The 27988-nt window shown below is 33.7% G+C and overlaps 1 protein-coding gene across 1 annotated transcript; it reads left to right on the plus strand.

The window, feature by feature from the left end:
• Positions 1 to 1827: 1827 nt before the first annotated feature.
• Positions 1828 to 6353, plus strand: LOC131643706 (alkaline/neutral invertase CINV2-like). The gene is made up of 5 exons (XM_058914005.1): positions 1828 to 2189; positions 2641 to 3061; positions 4180 to 4611; positions 4947 to 5508; positions 5840 to 6353. The coding sequence occupies exons 2-5, from the start codon at positions 2684 to 2686 to the stop codon at positions 6133 to 6135; spliced, it is 1668 nt and encodes a 555-aa protein (XP_058769988.1). The 5' UTR covers positions 1828 to 2189; positions 2641 to 2683; the 3' UTR covers positions 6136 to 6353.
• Positions 6354 to 27988: the final 21635 nt, after the last annotated feature.

The following is a 27988-nucleotide window of genomic DNA, read 5'->3' on the forward strand; positions in this document are numbered from 1 at the left end:
GCAACATCCTATCCGTCCAAGAGAGCCAAACCATATAGTAACTTCCTGTCCGACCAAGAGAGTTCAACCACAGAGTAACATCCTGTCTGTCCAAGAGAGCCCCCAACCACAGAGTAACATCCTATCCAGCTAAGAGAGCCTGACCGGCCAGATAGCAACACAAACTCGAAATGCCTTAGACAAATTATTAACAGATAAAACATTTACAGACATTTATCATGTGACCTCAAAATGTCCAAACATGTTCACCTAGTGCATTAACTAGTGAATAATTGTCCATATGTCCGTTAAGTTAATTAAAGGTATTCAAGGTCATTGTCTCAAAAGTATTAAAGGAAGGACAACTATAAAAGAAGACGCTGGAAAAAAAAGAAAGGGAACCAATTATTACATTTTTAATATACAAAAATAAATAGAACATTTAAAATATTTTGCATTTTTTTTGCTGTTACATGTTTAAAATATAAATATGATATTATGGTGAAATATTTTGAAACTCTAAAATATCATAGTTATAGATATTTTTGATTTTGAATGTGAATTTATATTTACAAGAAGTAAAAAATTATTAAAGATATTTTCACATTTTTGTTAAAATCCAAATTTATGATATTCTTATCTATAAATATGTTTAATTATTTTTCAAATTAATGTTTAAAATACAAATATGATATCATGGTGAGATATTTTGAAACTCAAAAATATCATATTATAGATATTTTTGATTTTGAATGTGAATTTATATTTATAGAAATAAAAAATTATTAAAGATATTTTCACATTTTTGTTAAAATCCAAATTTATGATATTCTTATCTATAAATGTTTAATTATTTTTCAAATTAATCATGTTTAAAATAGAAATATGATATTATGGTGAAATATTTTGAAACTCTAAAATCTCATAGTTATAGATATTTTTGATTTTGAATGTGAATTTATATTTACAGAAATAAAAAGTTATTAAAGATATTTTCACATTTTTGTTAAAATCCCAATTTATGATATTCTTATCTTTAAATATGTTTACTTATTTTTCAAATTAATTCAAATTGTTTAGAATAATATAATCTATTTCAACAAATAAATATACTTAAATTACTATAAAAAAATTACTTGTTAAAGAATTTTAATTATGAAAAACAACGCATTAGTCCACAATATACACTTTATAGTTTATAGAAACTAAATTTTCACTTTACTTAAAATACTAAAAATGTCAAGACCAACCTTAAAATCCTAAATATCAAATTTCTTTAAAAAAACAAATTTCTAAAAAAGGAGAAAAATTCCTTACATCTCTTCTTATCCAATCCAATTCCAAGTTAATCTGAAACGACATCTGCACAATATTCTTGATCCCAATTCCATTTTGTATAGAATTGAATACCAATTGGATTTTTTTGACCAATAGTATATTATATGCCTATTCCATTTTTTGGGACCAATATATTATTTAAATATCTTCAAATATAGAAATACTATAAACACAAATAAAATCCTCACAATAATTTTTTCCATCAAAAGACGCCTTCAAAATAAAATAAAATGACAATGATGTACATTATTGTCATGATGCACACCCTAAAACTAAAACCTAATTATCAACGCTTTCTGAAAAGTCAAATTTTTTTCTCAAATTTTTATTCCGAGAGGTTCTTTCCTCATTTATTTATTTTTTACTTTTAAAAGAAAGAAAAATACAAGTTGAAATGTAACAATCCAAGCCCATAGAATAATAATTGATTCGAAATCCACCCACCAACCCATTTAATTAATTTCCAATTATCCCACAAAATAATAAATATAAATACCCAACCGTAGCTTCACTCCTGGCTCCCATAATCCAATAGAGAGAAACAAAACACAGAGCGAAACGGTGTCGTCTTACCCACGTGGATCGCGCCGGTAATAATTTCGGTTATAACCGGCTATATCAAGTAAACCTTCAAGACAGAAAATAAATAAAAAAGAAAAAAAAAGTGGACGGTACGGTCCATTGGGATTCACCTTCTACCGTCCGTCTTCGACTATAAATATAACCTTTCTTTCACTTGCTCATTTTTTCCTTTCCCCTACTAATTTTCTGACATTTTTTTCTTCTTACAACTTTCCGGCGAAATCGCCGGCAACCACCGTCGTTTACGCCGGGAGATCTCACTACGCGCCACTTTCTCCATCTTCCTTCAGGTATTATCTCTTTTCTACTCGTTCTTTTTTTCAGTATCGTTTACTTCCTCTTGTATTATCAGATCTGTGTATTTTTCTACGTGCTTATGAAATAGCGCTCGTTTTTACATTGCAGAAATCATAATTTTATTTTTTATGCAACTTTTTGGCGTGGTGATAGTGATTTATTTAACTATTGTTTTCTGTGGATCCTGATCTGTTACTTGTTTCTTCAGCAATGTACTGAGAAGAGTTTTTAGGTTTTACTTTCGAGTTTTCTAATATGCAATAGTGTTTTAATGGTTCTGATACTTGCGAGTGTGACTCGTTTCCGTGCTGTTACTGGTTATGTGATTTTGTTTTATTATATATTTATTTATTTTGTTGCATTTTTAGTTGTTTGTAAAATGTTTGTTGAAGATTTGCATTTAACATTAGATCTTACTTTTTTTTGCTCTCTTTTTGATTGTAGATAAAAGATCTATTTCAGATAAAGTAGTTTGATTACTGGAAAAATGGACGTGCCTGGTGGAATAAGGAAAATCAGTTCTCACTGTTCGATCTCTGAGATGGACGACTTTGATCTCTCTCGTTTGCTTGATAAGCCGAGGCTAAACATAGAGAGACAGAGATCGTTTGACGAGAGGTCGCTTAGTGAACTGTCTGTTGGTTTTGCGAGGGCTGGATTGGATAACTATGACAATTGCTCGCCTGGAGGAAGATCTGGTTTTAACACACCTGCTTCGTCTACTCGGAACTCGTTTGAGCCTCATCCGATGGTTGCCGATGCCTGGGAATCTCTCCGAAAATCTCTAGTCTATTTTAAAGGCCAACCTGTCGGCACAATTGCAGCTGTTGATCATCAGTCAGAGGAAGTTCTAAATTATGATCAGGTGAATTTCTTAATAAGTACTAAAATTCAATATTTCAATATGTACACTAGTTTTCAAATCTGTCAGTCATTGAAGCTTTAATCGACTAATCAAGGTGCAATAAATTAAACTGTCCTGAATATGCTTCTTAGTTTGGATGTAATTTTACTCTATACTTGGAAATGGGTTATGATGTATATTATGTATAATTTACATTTATTACTAAAGGTTTTCGCATGCCACGTGAACCTGAAATACTATATAAATCAAGGGTCTTACTAAATTCTATAATACAATCTGTGGTAACAGTAAATTATAAATACATTCTGACTTTATTATTACCAGTGTTATCAAATAGCGGTGCCATGGCCGCTGTGGCAGATAACATGGCAGTTTTTGGGCTTGCCGCAATGGTAAGTATCGGCCGATATTGCTGGTTTTCTGCCATAATCTGCTATAAAGGCGCTGCAAAAGCGGCCGGCATGGCGGTACTTTGGCTCTCTGCCATCGACAACACTGAGTATTACCCAAATTATGGATCTAATAATACTACGTAAAACGTACAACAGGTGCTCTAGTGTATATTTGATTTTCACGGAATCATTATGCTTAAAATATGCTGAAATCCCTTCATTCCCAAGGATTTAGAAATTAATATAACATCTGGATGTTTGATATTATTCAGGGAAATCTTTCTTTTAACAAACAACCTAGCTTTCTTCACTGTTTAAAGATAACAATCTTAGATCACTGCTGGTGAAAATTCTGCTCAGAAAAGAACAAAACAGACAATAGAAAACACAGCCGTAACTGTGATAATGATTCATTAAAAGATAGCCTTAAATGACAATACAACAGTTTATGGCGCGGTTAATTCTCAATAGCCATAATTTCCTGGATGTGTTAACTTTTCTTGTTTTGCCCGTCTCACAGTTACTTTTGACATGCCTTGTGTGTATATTGTTAAACTTGTATCATATATTTTCTGCCAGTGAATAATTATTGATTTTGAGAAGAAGCTCTGCAGTTTTGTTCATTGTTGCCTCCACAAAGCACTGGACTTAATCTTTATACTTTTACAGTGACGGAGAACATCTAAGAATGAGTATGATATCTGATGGTGACGTTATCCTTTTTAGGTTTTTGTTCGAGATTTTGTTCCAAGTGCTCTAGCCTTTTTGATGAATGGTGAACCAGAAATAGTAAAGAACTTCTTATTGAAGACACTGCATCTTCAAGGGTGGGAAAAAAGAGTAGATCGATTTAAGCTTGGGGAGGGTGTGATGCCAGCTAGTTTCAAAGTCCTTCATGATGCAGTTAGGAAAACAGATACTCTTATTGCAGATTTTGGTGAAAGTGCAATTGGAAGAGTTGCTCCTGTTGACTCTGGGTTCTGGTGGATCATTTTACTACGCGCTTACACAAAATCTACTGGAGACTTAACTCTGTCTGAATCTGACAGTTGTCAAAAAGGAATGAAACTTATATTGACTCTATGCCTGTCAGAGGGGTTTGACACATTCCCAACTCTGCTTTGTGCTGATGGATGCAGCATGATTGATCGAAGAATGGTAAGGCTTACTCTGCATTTGTTTCATAGCATGTAATATAATTCGTATATTGATGGTGTTTATTGCATTCTATTAATTATAATTTCCAATTTATGGTTCAAGGACATGCAAATTTAATTAGTTTTGTTATTACAATTCTTAGTGTTCTTCAACTTTGTCAAATTTCTTGTAATGTAGTGGCAACGCATTATTGAGCATTACAAAAAAGTTCTTTCCAAATAATTTTAAACTCTTGAATATAGTTTCATTTCCTTGGTGGAGTTGAGGTTCAACTCATATTTGGGATGATTTTGAAGAACTTTCCAGCATTATTAATTGTTTCCTTATTCCTGCAGGGTGTTTATGGATATCCTATAGAGATTCAAGCACTTTTCTTCATGGCATTGAGATGTGCTTTGTCAATGCTCAAGCAAGATACTGCTGATGGAAAGGAGTGTGTAGAGCGTGTTGTGAAGCGCTTGCATGCCCTAAGTTTTCACATGAGAAGCTACTTTTGGCTTGACTTCCAGCAACTAAATGACATTTATCGGTACAAGACAGAGGAGTACTCCCATACTGCAGTAAATAAGTTTAATGTTATTCCGGATTCAATTCCAGATTGGGTGTTTGACTTTATGCCAACACGTGGCGGCTACTTCATTGGAAATGTCAGTCCGGCTCGAATGGATTTTCGATGGTTTGCTCTTGGTAATTGTGTTGCAATTCTTTCTTCTTTAGCAACTCCAGATCAGTCAATGGCAATCATGGATCTTATTGAAGCTCGTTGGGATGAGTTGGTTGGTGAAATGCCACTAAAAATTAGTTACCCTGCAATAGAAAGTCATGAGTGGCGAATTGTTACTGGTTGTGATCCCAAAAATACCAGATGGAGTTACCATAATGGAGGATCTTGGCCAGGTTCTCTCTTTCTCTAATCATGCTTAGTAATTCTAAGTTCATTTATAACATTTACTTAGTACATGGTTCATCGACTTAGTTCTAGACTGTCTTTATAGAAAATGCTGTGTAGTCAAATTTGGTATTTATGGGTGTGATTTAATTAGTGGTTCAGTAGGGTGACTGTTCCTTCTCGAGGCATATACATTTTGAAGTTATATCAGTTCCTTCAATATGATACGGAATAAAATTGTAAAAGTGCCTAGAACCAATATATTTTTTATGTAAACATTCATAGTTTTGATGTTGTTCTCTGACTTTTCATTTCATTTTGTTTCTTGCTCGAGTGCAGTGCTCCTGTGGCTAGTAACGGCTGCTTGCATCAAGACAGGGAGACCACAAATAGCAAGACGTGCAATTGAGCTCGCTGAGAGTCGTTTGCTGAAGGATGGATGGCCTGAATATTATGATGGTAAACTTGGAAGATATGTGGGCAAACAAGCAAGGAAATACCAAACATGGTCTATTGCAGGTTACCTGGTGGCCAAGATGATGCTGGAGGATCCCTCACACTTGGGAATGATTTCCCTTGAAGAAGACAAGCAGATGAAACCAGTGATTAAAAGATCATCTTCTTGGACTTGCTAAAGCATTGTGAACACTTCAAAAGATAAATAGTAAAAAAAAAAAGAAAGAATAGAGAAAACTTAGAAGGTGAGATATCGGTGTTTCTCATTTCACGGCAGAATTCTTTGTGATTTTGTTTTTCGTAGGCCTGATTGGAAGTTTGGCTTGTGTAAAATACCTGCCGCCGAGACTGGCATCATGCTTTTCCCCAAATAATTAAGACATTTCAGTTTTTGTTACATTTGTTCCATGCTACTCTCTTGTTTGTTGCTTTGGATTTATTAGATAAGAAAAATTATGATTCTTCATTAAATTTAAGTGTTTACTGACAATTATCAATAATCATGAAACTAAAGCTTTGGCTTTCTTTGTATACATAAATTTGGAACTTATACATTACGAAGAAAAATTGTTAAGTGTGAAATTTGTACTATTTCAGTGTTTTATTTGGCTCCATAAAAGATGAAGTAAACATTTTTTTTTTGCAGTAACTACATCGAAATACTTTTGGCATTCGGACCTATTTTAATAGGTTATCATGTCATTTTATCAATTGCAACTAAGGCAACTTTTTGCTTTCGCACCGGTTCCGACCTACATAGTAGGTCGACTAATCCGGCTCGTGCTACGGAGGCACGTGCACTGGCCAAGTGTTGTTTCTGCCAGGAATCGAACTCGGTATTTTCCGAATATCGTCCTTTGCAGAGACTCGTTTGCCACTTTAGTGCTACACAATTGCAGACTAGTTCTCTGCAGCATTTATATATTAGTTAAATTTTTCTTTTTAAAATTTATTATGTATGAAATATAAAGCTTTTCGAAAACTTTTTTTATTTAAAAATATTTTAAGCAATGCTCTTTAAAAGCGTGGTCATTTTGAAGATATAATTTTTTTTTGAATAATCAGTTATTGAAAAAAAACACAAATAACTATGTTTCAGTAGGGATGGCAACGGGTGCCCGCGGGTACGGGTTTTATACTACCCAAACCCACACCCGAAATTATCACTCGAACCCAAACCCAAAAGCTATTCGGGTGACAAAATAACACCCACGTCCACACCCGTTGGGTTCGAGTTTTTTCACCGAAACCCGCAACAAAATACATAAAATATATTTTTACTATTTTCTTACAACTTTCCATAATATATATATATATATATATATATATATATATATATATATATATATATATATATATATATATATATATATATATATATATATATATATATATATTCGGGTGTGATTTCGGATTTCGGGCGCGGGTTTTCACCCGTTGACTCGGGTTCGGGTGCGGGTGGGCCCCGCGGGTTTGGGTCTGTTTGCCATCCCTATGTTTCAGAAGTATTTACGCAATTAATCAAGTTTCTCGCCATTTCATCTGGCACATTGGTGTGACTTTTACACGTGACGCTACCTCATTTAGCGCATGCATTTGAAAAAGTAAAGCATGCGCCACTTCACTTGGCGCGTATAAGTGACAATGCATCTTGATGAACATACGCACATGCCGCAATGACTTGAGAGCATGACATACAAAAGGCTTGAAACTTTTCGCAATCGCACCAACAAGATGGCAGTAGAGCCCTATACTCTTGTCTTGCCAGCCCCTCGTTGTGGTCAAAGTAAGTATATAATTCTCTATCAAATTTTTCAATTTTTGGTAATCGGTCGTCATTAATTTGCATTGTCTCTATTTGATTTAGGTTTTGTGTACATGGGATGAATTACAGCAAGAATCCTAGACGCAACGTGGGCCTCTATCGCAATATTTTGGATCACCTTGGACTAATTGGAAAGCTTACGCGCAAGAATGGTGCCGAATGTGAAAGAGATGTGAACATCATATCCTACAATTTCCTGTCGCACCCGAAAACCAAATAATGCAACACACAACTGAATATATGTATTGGTTCAGATCGGTTACTACGCCTCAAATGTTTATGTCCCACCCGACGGAAGCGGCGCATGCTTTACTTTTTCTCCTTTTATTCTTAATTATTCTTACTATTTAGAAAAAAAAAGGATTAACACCTATGCGCCAAGGGAAGTGGGGCATGCTTTACTTTTTCAAATGCATGCACCAAATGAGGTGGCACCACATGTAAAAGTCACACCAATGCGTCAAATGAAGTGGCGGCAACTCTCAAAATTTAAATACACGCGTTTCTGAAATCTTATTAATCGGATAAATACTTCTGAAACATGATAATTTGTATATATTTTTTTCAATATTTGGTTATTAAATTTTTTTCTCTATCTTCTTGTTTTTAATTTTTTTTGGTATATCTTTTTATTTAATTTAGCTGCATGTGTATCATGCCTCTTGAATGACATTGGCTTTTGTATCCCATGACCTATCTGCTCATATTTTATAACTTCATCATCATTTGTTAATGATTTAACAATTCTTATAACATCCCTTCATTTGCTGCAATATTATTCAAGAGGATAATTTCAACCTCAATTAAGGGTTAATCTTTAAAAATTTATATTTATATTATAAGATGTTAAAATTAAACTTTCTATTTATAGAAAAAGAATTATTTATATTTTAATATTTAAAAAAAATTTATAACTGTTTTTTAAAAATATAAAAATCTATTTTTTAAAGATAAAACAGATAAACTAAAATATATCGGTGATTAAGTTTCGTAATCAAAATGATATTAGACAAAAATATATGAAGATTAGGTAAAATATTATATTGTAGAAGTTCATTAAACCACAACAAACAAACTTAAAAAATGCGGAAAAAGTTAGTTTATTTAGTTTTATTTGGGTTATAATTTTTTGTTTAGATTTGATTCTCAAATTAATGTGTTTATATATTTTTTTAATTTAATTTTAAAATTATATTAATGTTTTGTTTCAATGTCAAAACATATTACCCAGATAAAAATAAATATAATTTTAAAAAAGTATATAATTGTATTGCTTAATCTACTTGATTCTGCTGAATATTTTGCTTATATATTTTTTTCTTGCAAAAACATTGAGAAATTAAGTCAAAACATCTATTTGGGATGATTTTTTATTTTTTCAGTTATTTAATTTATTAATTATTTATATTATAATATTTTTTAGAGTGAGAAGAAAAATAGAGGAATAGAAAAACTAATTAAAAAAATCAATTCAAAGAAAATATGTTATTATAAATTGCACTACTTTTTTTTTTTTTTTAAAAGTTGTATTACTAATTGAACTGTCATAACTCTTCTGAGCATAACTCATCATAGTCATAACAAAAAAATCAAAATAAAATTTAATATTTTTTTATTTAAGTGTACTTTACATTTTTTTATTGAGATTATTAAAAGAATCAATGGAGTGTTTATGTTTTAATTAGTCATTTTGATGTTTCCTAATCTTTACTTCAAGCGTTCTTAGGTGAATATAAAAAGTTAATTTTTAATAATATTTTAAAATTTAAATAATATTTAAAAAAAATCAAAACAACAAAACAAAAGTAGTAGGAGGTTATAACTGACCTTTTATGTTATCTTATAACTTCATATTGTTTTAATTTTGATATTGTTTTAATTTTTAATAAATATATATTTATGTAACAAGATGTTAAAATTAATTTTTTAATTTAAAAAAATAAAATAAATTTATTTTACTATTCAAAATATTTTTAAAAATATAAAATAAATTTATTTTTTAAAACTAAAACAAAATAAAAAAATATTTTTGAAAATTATTTGTATTCCAAAAACTTTTTAATAATTAACGTACTTCATCCAAAACAAACCAAATCAAATTATATTTTTGAACTTCTATTTTGTTTTCATTAATATTATTAATTTTAGGTTAACTAACGATATTTAATTGCCAAAATAAATGACTAAGGGAACAAATTCAAAATTCATTGTCTAATCAATGCGACGAATATCATAAGAGATTGAAAAAATTAATGGAAGAGGTCTTATCAAACAATATATTTATACTTACCATCTTAAATTCATGAGACGAAAGCTTTCTCTAACTTGGTGCCGTGGAAATTAAAATCTCATTGGCTTATGTGTTGGGCTTACACTCTTAACATTGATTTTAGTATCACTCATTTACCGTAAAATCAATTTTTGTGCGGATTTTCTTGCTAACATCGACTTTAAGAGCAAAACGATTACTTGGTTTAGATACGTGCATAAGCATATTACTGAGAATTATTTGTTAGACAAAAATGAAATCCCTAAACTTATACTTTGTGCTTAAGAGATTTTGGTTTGATATCTCTCTTGCGTTGTTTGTTATCCTTTTGCTTTTAATATAATTTTCTCTTTTGTTTAAAAAAATTCATGAGTTAATCATAGCTTGTAAGCGACTGCCCCTGCTCTTATATTTTCTGTGATTTTGAAAGAACTATAGCATCTAGCAACAAATTTCTAAATCGAGCAACAATTTAATAAAGGCCCACTCACCTCAAAATGTAATTTCAATTGTTTGAAAGCTTAAACTCTATCACTCTATCACTCAACCCCAATGCTACTCCAACTAACTTTGTTTCATTGCTTAGAAAATCTTAAATTTTAGGAGGTTAAATAGACTCTTGATAGGTCTTGATAGGTGGTGCTACACCAAAATTCTGCCTATGACACCCAATAAGACCAGGACTTAGGCTGCTTTGTTTTAAATAACTTTTGAAGCATCTATTAATTACTCAGTCTATCCATCTTTTTCTACATAATAAGTTGAGCTCATAATATTCCATTCTTTACCATTCATCTCCTTTGTTCATTTGTTGTTATAATTTATTTTCACCTATTAAATTTTAATTCTTTAAAACTCTTCGGTTGTTATAATATTTTTTTATTTAAATTTGATTTTAAAATTACATGTTTACATTTTTTTTTAAATTTAATTATGAAATTAATATAGGTTTCTCTATAAAAGATATGAGATATATTGTCCAATCTTATAATTATTAGAATTTAGAACTACAATGTTGATGAATAATTGAGTAATTAAGTGCGGAGAGGGAGAAAGCCTGAGAGAACTAGTGAACATAAAACAAAAATTCTCAGGGGTTGACATATCATGTCAATCGGTTGCACTTTGCTACTTACTCATTTTTTAATTAAAACTTTCAGAGCGTAACCTGTTGACATAATATGTCAACTGGTTGTACTTTGCTATTGACTCAGCTTTTAACTAAAACTTCTAGAGTGTAATTTTGATGCGATAAAGCGGCTAAGTATTTATTTAGTTTTATCATATCGTCTCCACAGAGATTATGCTACTGAATTGCTGTTCAACAATTTCTCGTATTATTGAGTTTGGGTTAAAATGGTTTAAAAACGCTAAATGTGGGAATTAAAGCTTATTAACAGAAATAGAATTTATTCTTCAGAGAGTAGAGTGCTCTCGGGTTTGCATTTCATCTACCATATAAAATACTTAAACTTACTACCCAGTTGTACTCAATCTAAATCAATCGGCAATATCGTCACTTATCACTCACACAGAGTTACGACTGATATCAACCGTTTTGTTCTCGTCGACAATGTCTCGCGCAATTCAATCAACACGAGGCATTAAGAGTCGATACCTAAAGTGAATACTAAGCCTAAATCCATCTCTAGAGTCTAGGACCTAGCAAATATTATCCAAGAATAAGATTTGTGAAGTTAATGTCTAAAGCAACTCAAATTCAAGCACAAAGCATAAGGATAAACATCAATATTGATTTGTAAACTAAATTTTATACAACACCATGAGCAATAAATATACATATAATCAAGGTAAAGTTACATACAAACTCCAACAAATAGAGATTACAAAGAGAAGAGAAGAAGAAAAACCAAACATTACTTGGTTTGTCAACACCAATCGATGAGAAATTCGACCTCAGATCATTCATATGCAAGCTCCATTGTTGTTTTCTAAGCTCTCTAGACCAAAAAATGAAGGTTGATGAAATTGGAAACAAATAACCCAAAACCATAACCTAAAAAATGTGTTTTTCACTTAAAATATGTTACTTCCCAAACAGATTCGCCTGGCGAATTACACTAGAAGCGAGCTTGACAACAAACCTCAAAATCCAACACTATTTCAGCCATAACTTGAGAACCATAACTCTGATTTACACACGGTTCGAAGCATTGGAAAACTTATTTAATGATCTTTTTAACAATGACAAAATATCATTGCTTGAATACCTACAAAAATGAGATAAAAACAATTAAACTCAATAATTTTTTACATGATAACCCAATATATACACTATAACATAAACTATACCGAGTATACACTAAAGTTAAGGTTTATTGACAAAAAGAAAATGAATTAAGTCGATGAGTGCTAATTATTCACACTCAAATTTACAACAATTTAGCACTCATCATGTAACCTGTTGACATATTATGTTAAACTATTTCATGACTTGAATTATATTATTCTCTCAACACACCACCTTAATTCAAGTCTTCCATGCCCATGTTCTTCTTCAATATCTTGAACACCTCAAATCGAAGTCAAAATACTTAGGTGTTCCATCCATCTCGTCTGCCGCATATTCACGTCCTTTGATCAAATATATATTTTAGGCTCTTATGATCGCTGAACATTTAAAAGTGAACCCCATAAAAATAGTGGCGCCACACTTTGAATTCAAAAACAATAACAACTAATTCAAGGCCGTACATAAAATAATTCTACGATAAGAAAAGCCTTTGATAAACCCACAAAAATAACCGGCTAACCCTAAAAAGCTCTTCACTTCAAAGCCATTTTGAGGTCTCTCCCAATTAATCACTGCTTCCACCTTAGACATATCCATTGCCACTCCACCTTGAGACATGACATGACCAAGGACCTTCACTTCGATCATCCATAACTCACACTAAGTTTTGCAATGAGTTCATTTTCCTTCAAAACTGATAAAATAATCTTCAAATGTTCCTCGTGCTCTTGCTGAGTACAGGAGTAAACTGGGGTATATGATCATGTAGTCCATAAAGACAACATGAGCATTAGTCACACCGAATGGCATTACAAGGAATTCTTACTGATTATACCGAGTCCTAAATGTGGTCTTCGGTGCGTCGGAGTTCTTTACCCTAATTTGATGATAATCCAACCATAAATCAATTTTAGAGAACACACATGCTCCTTTCACATGCTTCATTTGGTCATCGAAATGAGGTAGGGGATACTTGTTCTTGAAGATGACCTTATTCAATTGGTGATAGTCAACGCACAGACGCATTCCACCATCCTTCTTCTTCACAAACAAAATGAGAGCTCCCTAGAGAGAGACACTCGAGCTGATGGAATGCTTATCATACAACTCTTCCAACCGAATCTTTAATTCTTTGAGCTCAATCAACGACATATGTTACGTGGAAACAAAAACTGGAGCCTTTTCCAGGACCAGATCAATGGGGAGTTCCACTTCTCTTTCAAGAGGTAGCAAAGTGACGTCCTCGAACAAAACTTCAGGGAAATCACAAACTATCAAAATTTGAGAGACATTAATCTTTTCACTTGAATCCATGGTGATAATCAAGAGCAATATTTTTTCTTGCTCGAACAAAAAATTAACCTTATCAACTGTACCTTCTAACAGAGAAGTCACTACATCCTTTAGAGTAGCTTCACCCGTCAGAATGAAGATGGTCTTTTCCTTATTGTCGATGTACACGAAATTGGAAAAGAGCCAATCCATTCCAAAAACCATGTCAATCTTCTTGAACAAAAAACATATTAGGTCAATTAGAAATGCACGACCATTCACCGACACTGGACAATTTTCACAAATGCATTAGGTATCTACGCTACTATCTGAAGCGATGGTTACTACCATCAGAGACAATAAAATAATCGCTTATTGTCTAAGTCGTTGCACACACTTGGTTGAGATAAAAGAATGAGACACTCCATATTAAAAACAAACTAATAGGGGTTGATTACGCAAGTAATACGTAACAACAATTAGGTCACTATTATCCCTTGGCCTTCTTAGCATCCAAGGTGTATACCCGACCTATTCCTTTCTCTATAGTATTTTATACATTCTGATTCAGACAATCTCTAGCAATATGCCCCATCTCATTGCAACACAAACACTTCCAAGCACCACTTTTACACTCCTCAAAATGAGCCCTTTTGCAAACATTACACTAAGGAGGTTGCCTCGGTCTTAATCCTTGAGTTTGATTCCCTTTTGATGGATATTTATTGGGCTTCAATTTGTTTATAGTCCTCCCATGATCTCTTGGACCCCGCATGGATTGGTCTCTTTCTAATATAATCTTCTTCAGGCTTTTTCAGCAACATAGCATAGTCGTAACAACTCGGCATATGTGTTGAAATGTTGCGGAGCCACACTATGCTCGATCTTGCCTTTAAGTACGAACATGAATTAATTAACCTTCTAGTAGACATCTGGTGCGTAAATGGCTTGGTTGGAATAAGCAACCATATCCTCAAACTTTTTGGCATAGTCATCCACAAGCATATTCCCCTGCCGGAGTTGTTGAAACTCGAACTCCTTTTGAGCCCTCAAGTTATCCGGAAAGTATTTGTCCAAGAATACCGCTTAAAGTGTTCCCAGTCTCTCGGAATTCCTTGAGTCACCATTTTCTTAGCATAAGTCAGCTTGTCCTCCTCAGTGCACGATACTACATGGAAAACTCTTTCCATTCATGTTAGTCAATCTTGTTCCCGAAGAGGATCAATAATTCCTTCAAACTCTGGGGGTTTCATGCGGTAGAACTCATAGAATCCTAGACTTCCCACATTATATGCAGCAGTTTAAGTTTGTAGATAGCCCTATATTTGCTATATCACTTGTAGCATGAACTGCACATGCATGAATTGAGGCTATTGAGCACCAACATTCTCCATCCCTTTCTATAGTTGTACATTTTGAGCTAGGGTGGCTTTGGGTGTTCCACAAGTTTGGTGCTACTCAACCATAGTCTTTTTTTCTGTGATACACATAGAAGTCAAGTTGAGCATGCCTAAGACTACATATTATGACAATAAGATTTACAACCACAACACACAAACAAGGTAGAAAATGATTGATTTATGATGTCTTATGGCTTGGTCAAGAATCGACCTACTATGATACCAACTGTAGTACCCCAACACAATGTGTTGGTGCTTTTATTGGCTGATTGGCATCTATGTTTGGCTAAAACATAATAGCAGCAAAATGTAATACAATATGTAATCTTGCAAAAATATAAAAGAACAAAACAGGTACAAGAAAGATGTTATATGGAATGTCATCACATCAACTCATGACATCGCGCCTGCAGAACTGGAATGAAGATTCAGTTTGATTCTCAACAGATACAAAATATTCAGTGAGTATTATGCAATCCTATGTGGCGCAGATTTAATGGTCAAAAGAATCAAGTCAGAATATTGAAGAATCAGATTAGAAGATTGAAGATTCAGCAGTTTCTAATTTAGGAGATAAATTAGGAAACTCATGATTAAAAGACCTTGATTGTAGCAGAAGGTTTATGCAGATTTGTAATAGCAAGGAGTGGTGCAATTTGTAAGCCCAAGTCCAATTGGGAATAGGTTATAAATAGAAACCTTTGTAACCTAGTTTTATATAGAAAACCTTGTTTAGAAAAGATGTAGCCATTAGGGTTTATATAGGTAGACCACCCAGGTTGTGCGATGGCTGCCATGTCCTTCTCGAAACCTGTAGGTAAGAGAAGTGATTGTTCTCACTCGAAATTTGTAGGTAAGAGTTGAGTATTGTGTTCTTGATTGAAGCTGTGAAGCAAGATCAAGTTATTGTTCATTGTTAATTGTGTAAATAGCTGTTGCAGGGTTGTAACAGTTAGTTATCACTAGGGAGTGAGCAGAGGTTCTCTTGTCTTGGATAGATGTCTGAGATAAAGGTTGCATTGGGTAGTGACTAGGTAAATCAGAGGTTGTTTATCTGTAAACCAAAGGTTGTTTACATAAAATAGTACTATTGATAGTGAAATCTTCTTCCTGGCTTGGTAGCCCCCATAATAGGTAGTTTAAACTGAACTGGGTTAACAATTAACTGTGTTATTTATCTTCTGCAATGTTTTGTTTGTTTAGTCATGGATGTTGTGACATCATGTATAACATCAGGTTCAGGTTTGATAGCTGTTCCTTTACAAAACCAATAAAGTTTACAATCTGGTTATGTTGACTGAACATATATGATCCCAGTTCTCATTGACCCCTCCTTAGGAGTAAATAACAATTAGGGGATCTTTCTATTCTTCCTCTGCTATGTTAATAACAGATCAAATGTCTTGACATCGTGAATGACATCCTGAATCTGTCATACCAAATTGTTTCTTGTGTTCCAAGTCATTCTATAGAGACATGTTATCTCTATGGATAGTCAGAGTTTGTTTGAGTTTAGGGTTCAGACGAACTTATGTCTTGAGTGATGTCAACATCACAATGTGCTATTATCCCGAAAGAAGGTCTAGGAATATGCATGCGAAGTTTGAAAAAGCGACATTATTGTCTAAAGTGGCAGTTCAAACATAATGTGGATTAGAATGGGCAGGTTCTGATCTGGATGTTAGTAATTTGTTCTGGCAATACATAATTACTTTCATAATGAAGACTTCACTTCGTGAATATGACTATTAAGACAAAAGTTCTATGATCTGATCAACACAATTGAGGATAAAGGAGGATCCTTCCAGTTCAAGGAGCATGTTAATCAATGTGTGAGATTGAGAAACACCATATTAAGAAGGAGTTTAAATTGTGTTACGCAGACCATGATCTGATCCAAACATGGAAAGGTTATGCTTAACAAAGTACAAGAAGTGGCAGTTATTTATGTTGAGATTGTGGCAACCTCTCTGTGTGTGCTTCTAATGTCAAGAGGTCATCAGTTGATCATTTCTGGAGGAGATAAGTTGGTAGACAAAGGTCTGTTGCAGAAAGAGATATGAACCTTGTGGAATATGCTGGTAATACAGATGTTAGACACAATGTTATAACATCTTATTTCTGGTGTGAGTATTTAATGTAAAGGAGCATTTTTGCAATAGTGAGTGTGTTCAGCAGGATAGTTGAACAAAGGGTGAGGCTCTTGAAGATATGAAGATGCGTCTTATATTTTCCATTCATCATTTCAAGTTTATTCCTTGAAGAAGCTCAGTCTATCTCAGATAGGGGGTGAATTCTTATGTCAAGAAAAGTATCATGGTCAAGAATACTTTTACATAATGAAGAAAATGTGACAACATTATAGTCAGTTATTTGTGAATGGTTGAATCTAACCATGTGCAACTGGAACCCACAGTTCTTTCTCTACACTAATGAGGTAGCTGTATGTCTAACAGTCTCAAGGTGTTCAGAATAACAGAAGTCTATGTCTATGACTAGTGAGTCAGAAGAGTAAGTGGGGAGTCTGTTACTTGGTCCATAGGATGCTTTGTCTTAATCTTTTGAAGAATCTTGAGCTATGTGCTTAAAGGGAAGAAAAGTGACAATGTCTGACAGGATGTCATGACATGTTTAAATACATTGAATCTTCTAAAGTCAAACAAGGAAATCTGTCTTGAAGTTTATCTACACATCAGTGGTCGGTGTAAAGTACAATCAATGACTATGCATGCACTGGTATTATAAGATAACTCATATCAGAAAAACAGTCAAAAAATGCTTTGGAAAGAGTAATTACTTTTGGAACTGTTTCCTTATTAACCGTTTGACCGTTGAACAAGACCAAAGACCATCGTTATTTCCTATGATCTCCAATGGCTATATAATGGCGTCTCCATAGATTACAGAAATTAAACTCTCTCAAGATGTTGTTCGTGTGTGTTCTTATGAGTCGTGTCTGGGTTTGGTACTGTGATGGGTTGCTTTACCAAAACCTCTTCAAAAAAAGAAAAACATGGGCTGGGGATGTTGATGGTCTCTACCATGGGTTTTTCTGCAATAACAACAAAGATGTTCCATCATATACAACCTTCAGTATAAGAACTATTTTCGTTGTGATTTGTGATCTGAGTTATGAACACAATTGTGATTTGTGTTCTGAGTTACTAGGACTGGTGGACAGTTTTCACTCAAGTCCTCTCCCAGGGTCTAAGCTAGGATTTGGTTTCTAGTTCAAGACTGAGTAAGGGGTCTCTTATGCCACCATTGGTCCGCCAAGACAAAGGCCTTCTCCCATCGTCTTCCTCGTGTACATCAGTGTTGCATGAAGATGTTCCACTGCATATTATGACATCGGAAAAATTCTTTGTCATATTATGACTAAAAAGGGGGAAAAGAATATCATCTTCTGATTTTGCTACTATAAAAAGAAACAAAGGATTTTGTAGCAGACTGAAGATGTTATGATGTGGTTCAAGACCTGAAGAACAGAAGGTATTGATTAAAGCTCAATTCTGAGAATGTAAAATTCTGTTCTTCCTTGTTGTCTTGAAAGTTGAAACATTTATGTTTTGCTGCATTTTAAATGAATGTATAGTTTTAGCCAAAATATGCTAAAGGGGGAGATTGTTGGTGCTTTTATTGGCTGATTGACATCTATGTTTGGCTAAAACATAATAGCAGCAAAATGTAATACAATGTGTGTCATACCCTAAAACTTGCCCATACATTTTCTTCTATACAAATCCAAATCAATACATAAAGCTCCAAGACACACTCTCCTATACAAGGCTCTGAAACTAGGGTTTGGCTTATTCAAAGAAAAATCAGTGAATCAATGGATCCAAGGCATCTCATATGGCTCAATATATCTCACATCATCTCCATGACAAATATCAAGTCCCATCTCAAAGATTGGTCACTCAATTGTTCAAAAAGTCAACAGTCGAGTAGGTTAACCTAGAAGTCAACTGTGGTCAAAGTAAAGTCAAAACTCCTGATTTTTTTTCAAGATCCTAATATTGAAGTATCATTCATCATTTGATCAAGAATTGATCATGGTTCATCAAGGAAAGATCAAAAATCAACAAATCAAAAGGTTTCTAAATTAGGGTTTCTTATAGGAAAAGTCAACTGAACTTTAACCAGCCATAACTCTCACATGGAACATCAGAAATTTTCCATCCAAAGCTTAGTTTGAAGGAAATTTGATTCTCTACAAAATTGTGTCTCACATGCCAAGTCTAAAAATGCTTCGTTTGAGAGATATGGACCAAAACATTACAGGTCCTTTTCAAAAGTCAACAAAAAGTCACTTTTTTCAAAAGGACACACAAGGAGCATGGAAAATAATTTTGATATAAGACCAAAGACACTGGTTAGAGGACTCTCTAAGGTTTCTAAAAAGTCTTAGAACACCTCCATACCTCAAAAAATGAGAGAGATAGGCCTTGTCAAAGTTGGACTATTTTGGAGGGAAAAATGTGAAGAAACTTGAAACTTTTTGCAAATGGGCCCAAATTATTTTGCTTCAATCTTGGTCCCCAAGTATCCAAGAGCCCAAAATCTCTTTGCCACGAAAATATATGATTAATTTGATTTATTTTGATTTTTTATTCCAATTAAAAAGAATTAAAATCATATAAATTAAAAGAAAATCAAATATTTTATAAAAGATGTGATTTGGAGCTAATTTAATCATCAAATATATCCCATATCCAATATAATTTCGTGCACTTAATGATTGGGAGGAAATTGAATCAATTTGAAAAGTTCCATAACCATATTTTCAATAAATTCTTCTCCATTGCAAATCAAAGATTTACAAGGATTCAACCCAATTTTTTTGACCTAAATTAGTCTCCTATAAGTACTGAACGAGTTCAGATGGCAAGGGTTACATTTGGCTGCATAAGAGAACCCTAACTCGAGTCAAAAATTCACCAAAAAAACTCAAACTCCAATTTCGTGTTACAAGGCAATTCAAGGTGTGCAATCGATCCCAACACGTCCCTGAGGAATCACTGGAACTAACTGAATCATTCTCATCAAGCAAGGGTCTCAGAATCGTCACCAACAAGCCTCGGTTTGTAGCTTTCTAATTTCGTTCGATCTTGCCAATTTATGCATCCATATTCATATCCAATTGCATATTTGTGTTTATTATGCTGTGTTGATCGATTCTGGAAATTTTTGGATGTTATTATGCTGTTATGAACAATTTGCCATGCTAGGGTTCGAAGCTCCAAATTGGGGGTTTTAGATACAGGTAAAATCAGGACAAATGGATGCCATGGTTAGATTCGTGAGGTCGAGACGATCTCAACCATGGCCTCGCAAAAAGTTTATTGGTGCTCTAGATCGTATTCGCTATTTTGCAGGTGGTATGAGTTTGTGTTTTTACAGCGCTTCAAGAAAAGAACGCTGTAAAAAATTAATTGCAGATATTCGCGTGAAGAAGATGACTCCGTGTCATCATTTGAATGGCGCATTTGAAACAAAAAAAAACGCGCGCTTTGGCTTTGGTTCCCCCTGATCCTATGTGCCTCACATGCGTGCGCGTGATTCTGCCTTGTGTTATCAGCCATTGGATCGTTGCCTCCCTCAATCCAAGGCACCAGAAGATGTGTATGCACCATGGAGCACCAGACCTGCGCCACACTAGATCCAAACGCTATGTTTCTATTTTTTTTCTTTTTAATTACATAAATCCCTATTTTTATTTTATTTATAATATATTGTTTTAAATTCTTTTTTTTCTTTCTTTAAAAAATAAAAACTATTATGTTTTATTTTCAAATTTTCTTTCTTTTATGATTAATAATTTATTTACTTTATTTATTTTCTTTTAATATTTAGATTATTTATTAAATTCATATATATATATATATATATATATATATATATATATATATATATATATATATATATATATATATATATGTTATTTAAACTATTATTTGTATATTATTTTCTATTATTCTTATTTATTTATTTATTTATTTATTTATAATTACATATTTCTTTTATTTTATTTATTTTCTTATTATCATATTTATTTTAATTATATTTATTATGTATATTTATTCAAAAATTCATATATATCTTATTTTTATTCTAAAAAATCCATAAAAAATGCCTTAGCGTCTGGTTTTATTTTCTTCCACCGATTTAATTAATTAGGTCGCGAGACCAATAATTAATTAAATCATTTACGGTTTTATTTAATTCGTATCCTAATCAGGATTTACGAAGATCATGCCCTACACTAAATATTTCCGTTTTGTATTTCTTTTCAGGGTTGACTCATCCAATACACTCCGACTACGCGCCACGTCAAATATGAAGCTAAGTATTCGATTCTTTTATTTTTAAAGTCTATTTTGTTTCCTTCTGATTCTAGGGTTTACCCTTTATGCTTTTTTGAACTGTTCATACACTCACCCCCTCCTTTCTTTGCCTTTGCCCTTGCCATTTTTCAGGGTTAACCCTGAGGCTTCCTCCGACCGCCAACCATGTCAGATCAAATTCAAAATGCAAAGCTAAGTACCTTTTTATTTATTTATTCTTAATTTCTTTATCTTTTATTTTTTATTAGGGTTAGCAATGTTCGCCTCCGAACCGATAATGCGCTCACCCCATTTTTTTGTTTGCCATTTTTCCACCTCTTTAGGGTTTGTCAATTGCCAAAGCGTCGAGTATCGATAACCCTGAGCCCTAATCTCAATTATATTATTACTTGTTTCAAACCTATTTGTTTTATTTTATCTCGCTGGTTTCAATTCCCCTCTCCTCCGCTGGTTGCAATTTCCCTTCCCCCATTATTACTGTTAATATTAATTGTTGTGGTTAGTAATTCTAGGGAGTGCAACTTGTTAACTGAATTAGCATCACTTAAATTTACAAGATAATATAACTGAACATATTCACGTGATTGGTGCACACACGCACACTTTTGGGTAAACCTCTCTGTTGCCTGTTGCCTTGTTGCCTTGTGTTTTTTGCAGAATAGTCAGTCCCTCGAATACGAGGATACCTCAGCCATGTTGCCTCGATTAAGATCATGGTCCCTAATGATGCTGCCTTCGATACACTAAAAATGATCTCGACCCTCGGAAGTTGCCTACGAAAAGGCTGAGGCATCCTCTTGTTGCCTAAACGAAAGGTTATTCTGGTTTTTCCCTCGGACTACCTGCCTCTCTATGGCATGGGACAGTCTTATGGCGAATGAACTCTCGACGACCCTTCAACCTCCAAATGAAAGGCTTCCTGCCCTCTTATGGCATGGATAGACCCTTTCACCCTGAAAGGCTAAAAGAACTTCTTTTTCAAACTATAAGGTAATTTGCCCTTAATTGCTTTGCCTTGCTCTTAAAAACTTTTTTTTTTCATATTCTTTCTCATAAATCTTCAATAAGGCTACGCTCATTTACGAGCTAAAGTCCTTATTACTCTTTTTCTACATTTTCTAAAACTTTTGGCTTCAAAACTAAAGAGCAAAGCAATTAAGAGCCCATGGAAAACCATGGATGCAAAGGGTGCCTTACACCTTCCCTTTGCATAATTACCCCCCGAACCCTATTTTATTTAAAAGGTTTTTCCTGTTTCTTTTAGCCTTTCTAACTTGTTTGGATAAAATAAAAGTCGGTGGTGACTCTTGCTTAACCGCAACATTTCGATAATAAAGTCAGTTCACCGTGTTACAATGTGTAATCTTGCAAAAATATAAAAGAACAAAACAGGTACAAGCAAGATGTTATATGGAATGTCATGACATCAACTCATGACATCGCGCCTGCAGAACTGGAATGAAGATTCAGTTTGATTCTCAACAGATACAGAATATTCAATGAATATTATGTAATCCTATGTGGCGCAGATTTAAAATTCAAAAGAATCAAGTCAGAATATTAAAGAATCAGATCAGAAGATTGAAGATTCAGCAGTTTCAAATTTAGGAGATAAATTAGGAAACTCATGATTAAAAGACCTTGATTGTAGTAGAAGATTTCTGCAGATTTGTAACAGCAAGGAGTGCTGCGATTTGTAAGCCCAAATCCAATTGGGAATAGGTTATAAATAGAAACCTTTGTAACCTAGTTTTATATACAAAACCTTGTTTATAAAAGATGTAGTCATTAGGATTTCTATAGGTAGACCACCCAGGTTGTGGGATGGCTGACATGTCCTTATCGAAACCTGTAGGTAAGAGAAGTGATTGTTCTCACTCGAAACCTGTAGGTAAGAGTTGAGTATTGTGTTCTCGATTGAAGCTGTGAAGCAAGATCAAGTTATTGTTCATTGTTGATTGTGTAAATAGTTGTTGCAGGATTGTAACAGTTAGGTATCACTAGGGAGTGAGCAGAGGCTCTCTTGTCTTGGATGGATATCTGAGATAAAGGTTGCATTGGGTAGTAACTAGGTAAACCAGAGGTTGTTTATCTGTAAACCAGAGGTTGTTTACATAAAATAGTACTACTGATAGTGAAATCTTCTTCCTGGCTTGGTAGCCCCCATAATAGGTAGTTTAAACCGAACTGGGTTAACAATTAACTATGTTATTTATCTTCTACAATGTTTTATTTGTTCAATCATGGATGTTGTAACATCATGTATAACATCAGGTTCAGGTTTGATTGCTGTTCCTTTATAGAACCAATAAAGTTTACAATCTGGTTATGTTGACTGAACATATATGATCCCAGTTCTCATTGACTCCTCCTCAGGAGTAATTAACAATTAGGGGATCGTTCTGTTCTGCCTCTGCTACGTTAATAACAGATCAGATGTCTTGACACCATGAATGACATCCTGAGTCTGTCATACCAGAATTTCACAATGCATGTCTAGAATAATACCATACTAGGGAATTTAACTATTATTGAGCACATACATTGTCTAAATGGTATCTAAAATATTACACAATTTTTAACATTTACAACACATGGTGCGAACATAATACAAATGTCATCCATAATTTCTACAAAATACGAATAACTGCAGCGAAAACATAAGCCAAAACATCAAGGTCTTCAAAGCTTTCAAGTATTTCCTTTACACTTATCTTTTCCCGAACCACCTGAAATATTGGAGATAGAGTGAGATACAACTTATCTCAGTGGAGCCCACCTATCTTAAGGGTTTTCTCGGCCAAAGGTTCCTATTACTACTCAATTTATTTAATATTTTACATTCATATTAGGTGATCATATGATCACTTACTACCATGTTCGCATTGAACAATGCATAAGAGAATGAAGCTCTTGATACAACTATTGTGCTACTCACAATAAACATACATATAAGAAAACAAAACTCTTATTGCTTCCACACACACGTGAACAACGACTGCTAACTACACGATCATTGGATACATTAGTAAGAGGTTAGTTTCTTTGAACGGAGCAAATTACTAATCCTTATCCATTTGAGCAAGGTATTTATGGAGCTACCCACCCCCAAGAATACTGGAAATACCCACCTTGAGGACTTACATACCTAATCATACTCCATTCTTGATTGATATAAGTATCCCAACAATCCCCATCGGGTTTAATGTGATCTTATGCATTCCTACTTACAAGTTAATATCCTTTAGGTAAGTACATATACACAATAAATTTTATCTAACTCCTTTCCCTAATTAATATCCTTTAAGGGAATGATTACTCACTTTCCAGTTAATATCCTTTAGGTAGGCGCACACACATACACAATCATTTACCTACTAGGGTATTCATGATTAATTAACCCGATTAGAGACATACATAATCATTCAAACCAACTAAAGTTTTTGTATAATTACCTAATTCAATTAAGTCTCACACATTCATTATTAACCAACTAGGGTTTCTCACATGTACATTTTACTGAACCACCATTAATCACGAACAAGCATGTTAATGAATTACCATCATCGGGCATAACACTCAAGTAACTCTACAAGCACATACAAGTGAAGACTAATAGGTTTACACCATACAATGCACAACATACAAGTACAAAATATCCAAGTTATAAGAGGTGTCACCAATTACACTTTAGGTCTAATCGGTTATGCAAAATCTTTACCAAGTAAATATTGAAAATTCTAAGCATGTAATTGGTTACGCATAATCTCTGCCTCAAGAATGCTGTAGTTTTTCAAATATGTAACTGATTACGCATGCGGAATTTTCCAAAAATTAAGGCATAACCCTATTTTTCCAGCACATCAAAACACCATCAATTAATTCCTAACACATTTTAACATGCTAAACAAACCAATACACCACAAAATCAGTACATGTAAAAGGATTTGCTCAACATATATGCAATTATCCATATATTACAAACATTACATTTCAAATTTCCTATGAAACCATGAATTCACAAGATGCAAATGAGGTGTTTAGAAAATCAACTCATAGAACAAGGATTTTCATGAAATCATTCTACGAACATGTATTTAATTCACACCAACATGCATTCAACAAGATAACAATGTAACTAAATCAACCAAGTTTCAAAAATCATCATACATCATTAAGCATCAAGAAAAACCAACAAGCCCTATCATGCAAAACCCACATCATTAAAGCTTTTACTTAGCACTATAATCTTCTCATTAAACTTGACTTACTAATTTACTAATTAGAAATGCATTAGAGATAATTAGGATATTACATATTGTTTCTTTGATATAGCCATGGTTTTCGTTGGTTGTTAAAAAAAGTTTATTACTTCATCTGGTGGTGGGTAATATCTTGTAGGATGATTTCTGATGTAAAGCTCTCAATAATAAAAATTTCAGTGCTTAGAGACTTCCTTCATTTCTTTGTGAAAGCTTTGAGAGATATTTTGTTAGTTAAATTAATTAGTATCACTATATATTTAAAAACTAACACCATTCCTCGACAACCACCCCACTTTTGTTGCACTGCACATAACAAGTACAATTTTATCGCTTCCAATGTGAGTGGTTGTGTTTCAAAGACTACTAATAGTTTCTACTACTTTAAGTTTGGTTTATCCTAAGATTTATTGTTTGGTGAATACTTGAAAAGTAAAATAACAAAAAATAAACTTTCGATGTTTTAACAGTGAGAAAATATTATTGGGGTTAAACTTCATTGACCTGTTATTATGTAGAATATTTGACCAGAAATATGCAATTCTAATCAGTAACTAATATTTTTACCTTTTTCTCTCATTGCATCTCATGTTTGAGTCAACAACGTGAGATCAAACATATCACCTAATAGACAATCTCTTATCCTTTTTAACAATACGCCAACATTAAGTTTCAACAAAAAATACCAATATTAATGTCCACTTTCACTAATATTGTTATTTGTGCAGATAGTAAACTTATATCAATGTCTAGACTTTAGCATCCATTAAATGATAAACTTGGTTCTAGTAATGACTAGTACCTTTTGAATATCAAGTCATACCATGAAAACATGTTTTAGGTAGCTAATCCAAAACAAGCATTAAGTGTGAAGAAATACTCTTCTAGCTTGGCTTATAAGTCTTCATGAATACAAATGTATCTCAAAGAAGAAAAAGATGAAGATATCATTATGAGTGATCAATGGAAAACAAATTGAAGTGTTTTAGGTCGACCATATCTCCTTATCCGACCACCCCGAGATGAAACACTCCAAATCCAAACGTATTGATCAAAACCTCAATTAACATCTAGAACATTCTCTTGACCAGTGGACTATCATACTTCCAGCAGCGTGAATTTCATTCCTCAAGCACATCCAACGGTTCCCTACATTCCACGCTTGAAAGATAGTGAGACCGTTATTCCTCTTCCCTATATATATGGAATGACACATTTTAGGTGATGAGTTTCAAACACAATAAGAATACTATCTACTATTTCACATACTAATTTAAGCGTTAGATTGCTAACCTTACTGGTACACCCGCGCTCTGTCACATCAAAAACTTCACTCCGCTATAACTCCCATAACTCTCTAAATTTCTGGTTTCAAAATGAAACAGTGGCGCCGTATATGGGAACCGATTTCTGGTTTCCTCATTTTTGGTCAAAAACTATTCGTTTTTTTACCTCAATAAAGATCTCTACCATAAACCAATCAAACAGGAGTAGTAGCATCCAAAAAGATAATTGAGAAACTTGATTCTGCTTAAGATCTGGTCTTTCATGTATCATCTTCGATCGAAGCATTCCAAAATGTATCTTCGTTTGATGACCCGCCATTCTCCAATTATTCCTTACTAGCTTCCGATTCAAGAGTTGAACAAGTTGATAGATTATAGTTATGATTCATAGATAGTGAAAAGATCAACAAAATTGTGAAACCGAGCTACCTTTAGTCATCACAATCGTCATTGCCAATCATGCCTTGATCATACTTCTAGTGGAGAACAAAAGTTCTTGCAATGTCCTTTGTGATAACATATTGGAACTTCCATGTATTAAACAAACATATCTAGATCCGTTTGGTGGAGAATATTTGTTATCCTTCAATGATTCTGTTACTCGTCCTTGCAGATTGATAAACTTAACAATATCGATTGGAAAAAGGGGACATCAGAGAAAGGTAACTCTCACATTCCATGTGGTACAATGCATAAGCACCTTCAAAGGAATTATAGGAAAATTCTTCTTAGAAAAGGTTGGACGTAGTCTCTTCCACCATTCAACTGAAGGTAGCTTATCTTGACGAAGAAGGAACGCCAGTCGGGATCAATCCATATTTTCTAAAGACAATAATGATCAGGAGAATAATCTTCGAGAAAATCATGGAATCGGGACCAAGAGGCAGCGATGGATTTGACCTGTATTCGTGTGAAGATGAAGTTAGACCTACCCCAGACGATGAGTTCAAGTCTGTGCAACTTTGAGAAAATTCGGCCAAGTCAGTGAAGATTGAGTCCGAGCTCTCCCCCGAGGTGAAATCCATGTTAATCAAGTGCCTCCAAGAAAACTTGGACGTTGGTTCCAGGTATGTAACCTAACAACTGATAAAAACAATCCCCTAAAAAGGCTGAGGCT

This window comes from Vicia villosa, linkage group LG1 (assembly GCF_029867415.1).
Source record: "Vicia villosa cultivar HV-30 ecotype Madison, WI linkage group LG1, Vvil1.0, whole genome shotgun sequence".
NCBI classification, from domain to species: domain Eukaryota; kingdom Viridiplantae; phylum Streptophyta; class Magnoliopsida; order Fabales; family Fabaceae; genus Vicia; species Vicia villosa.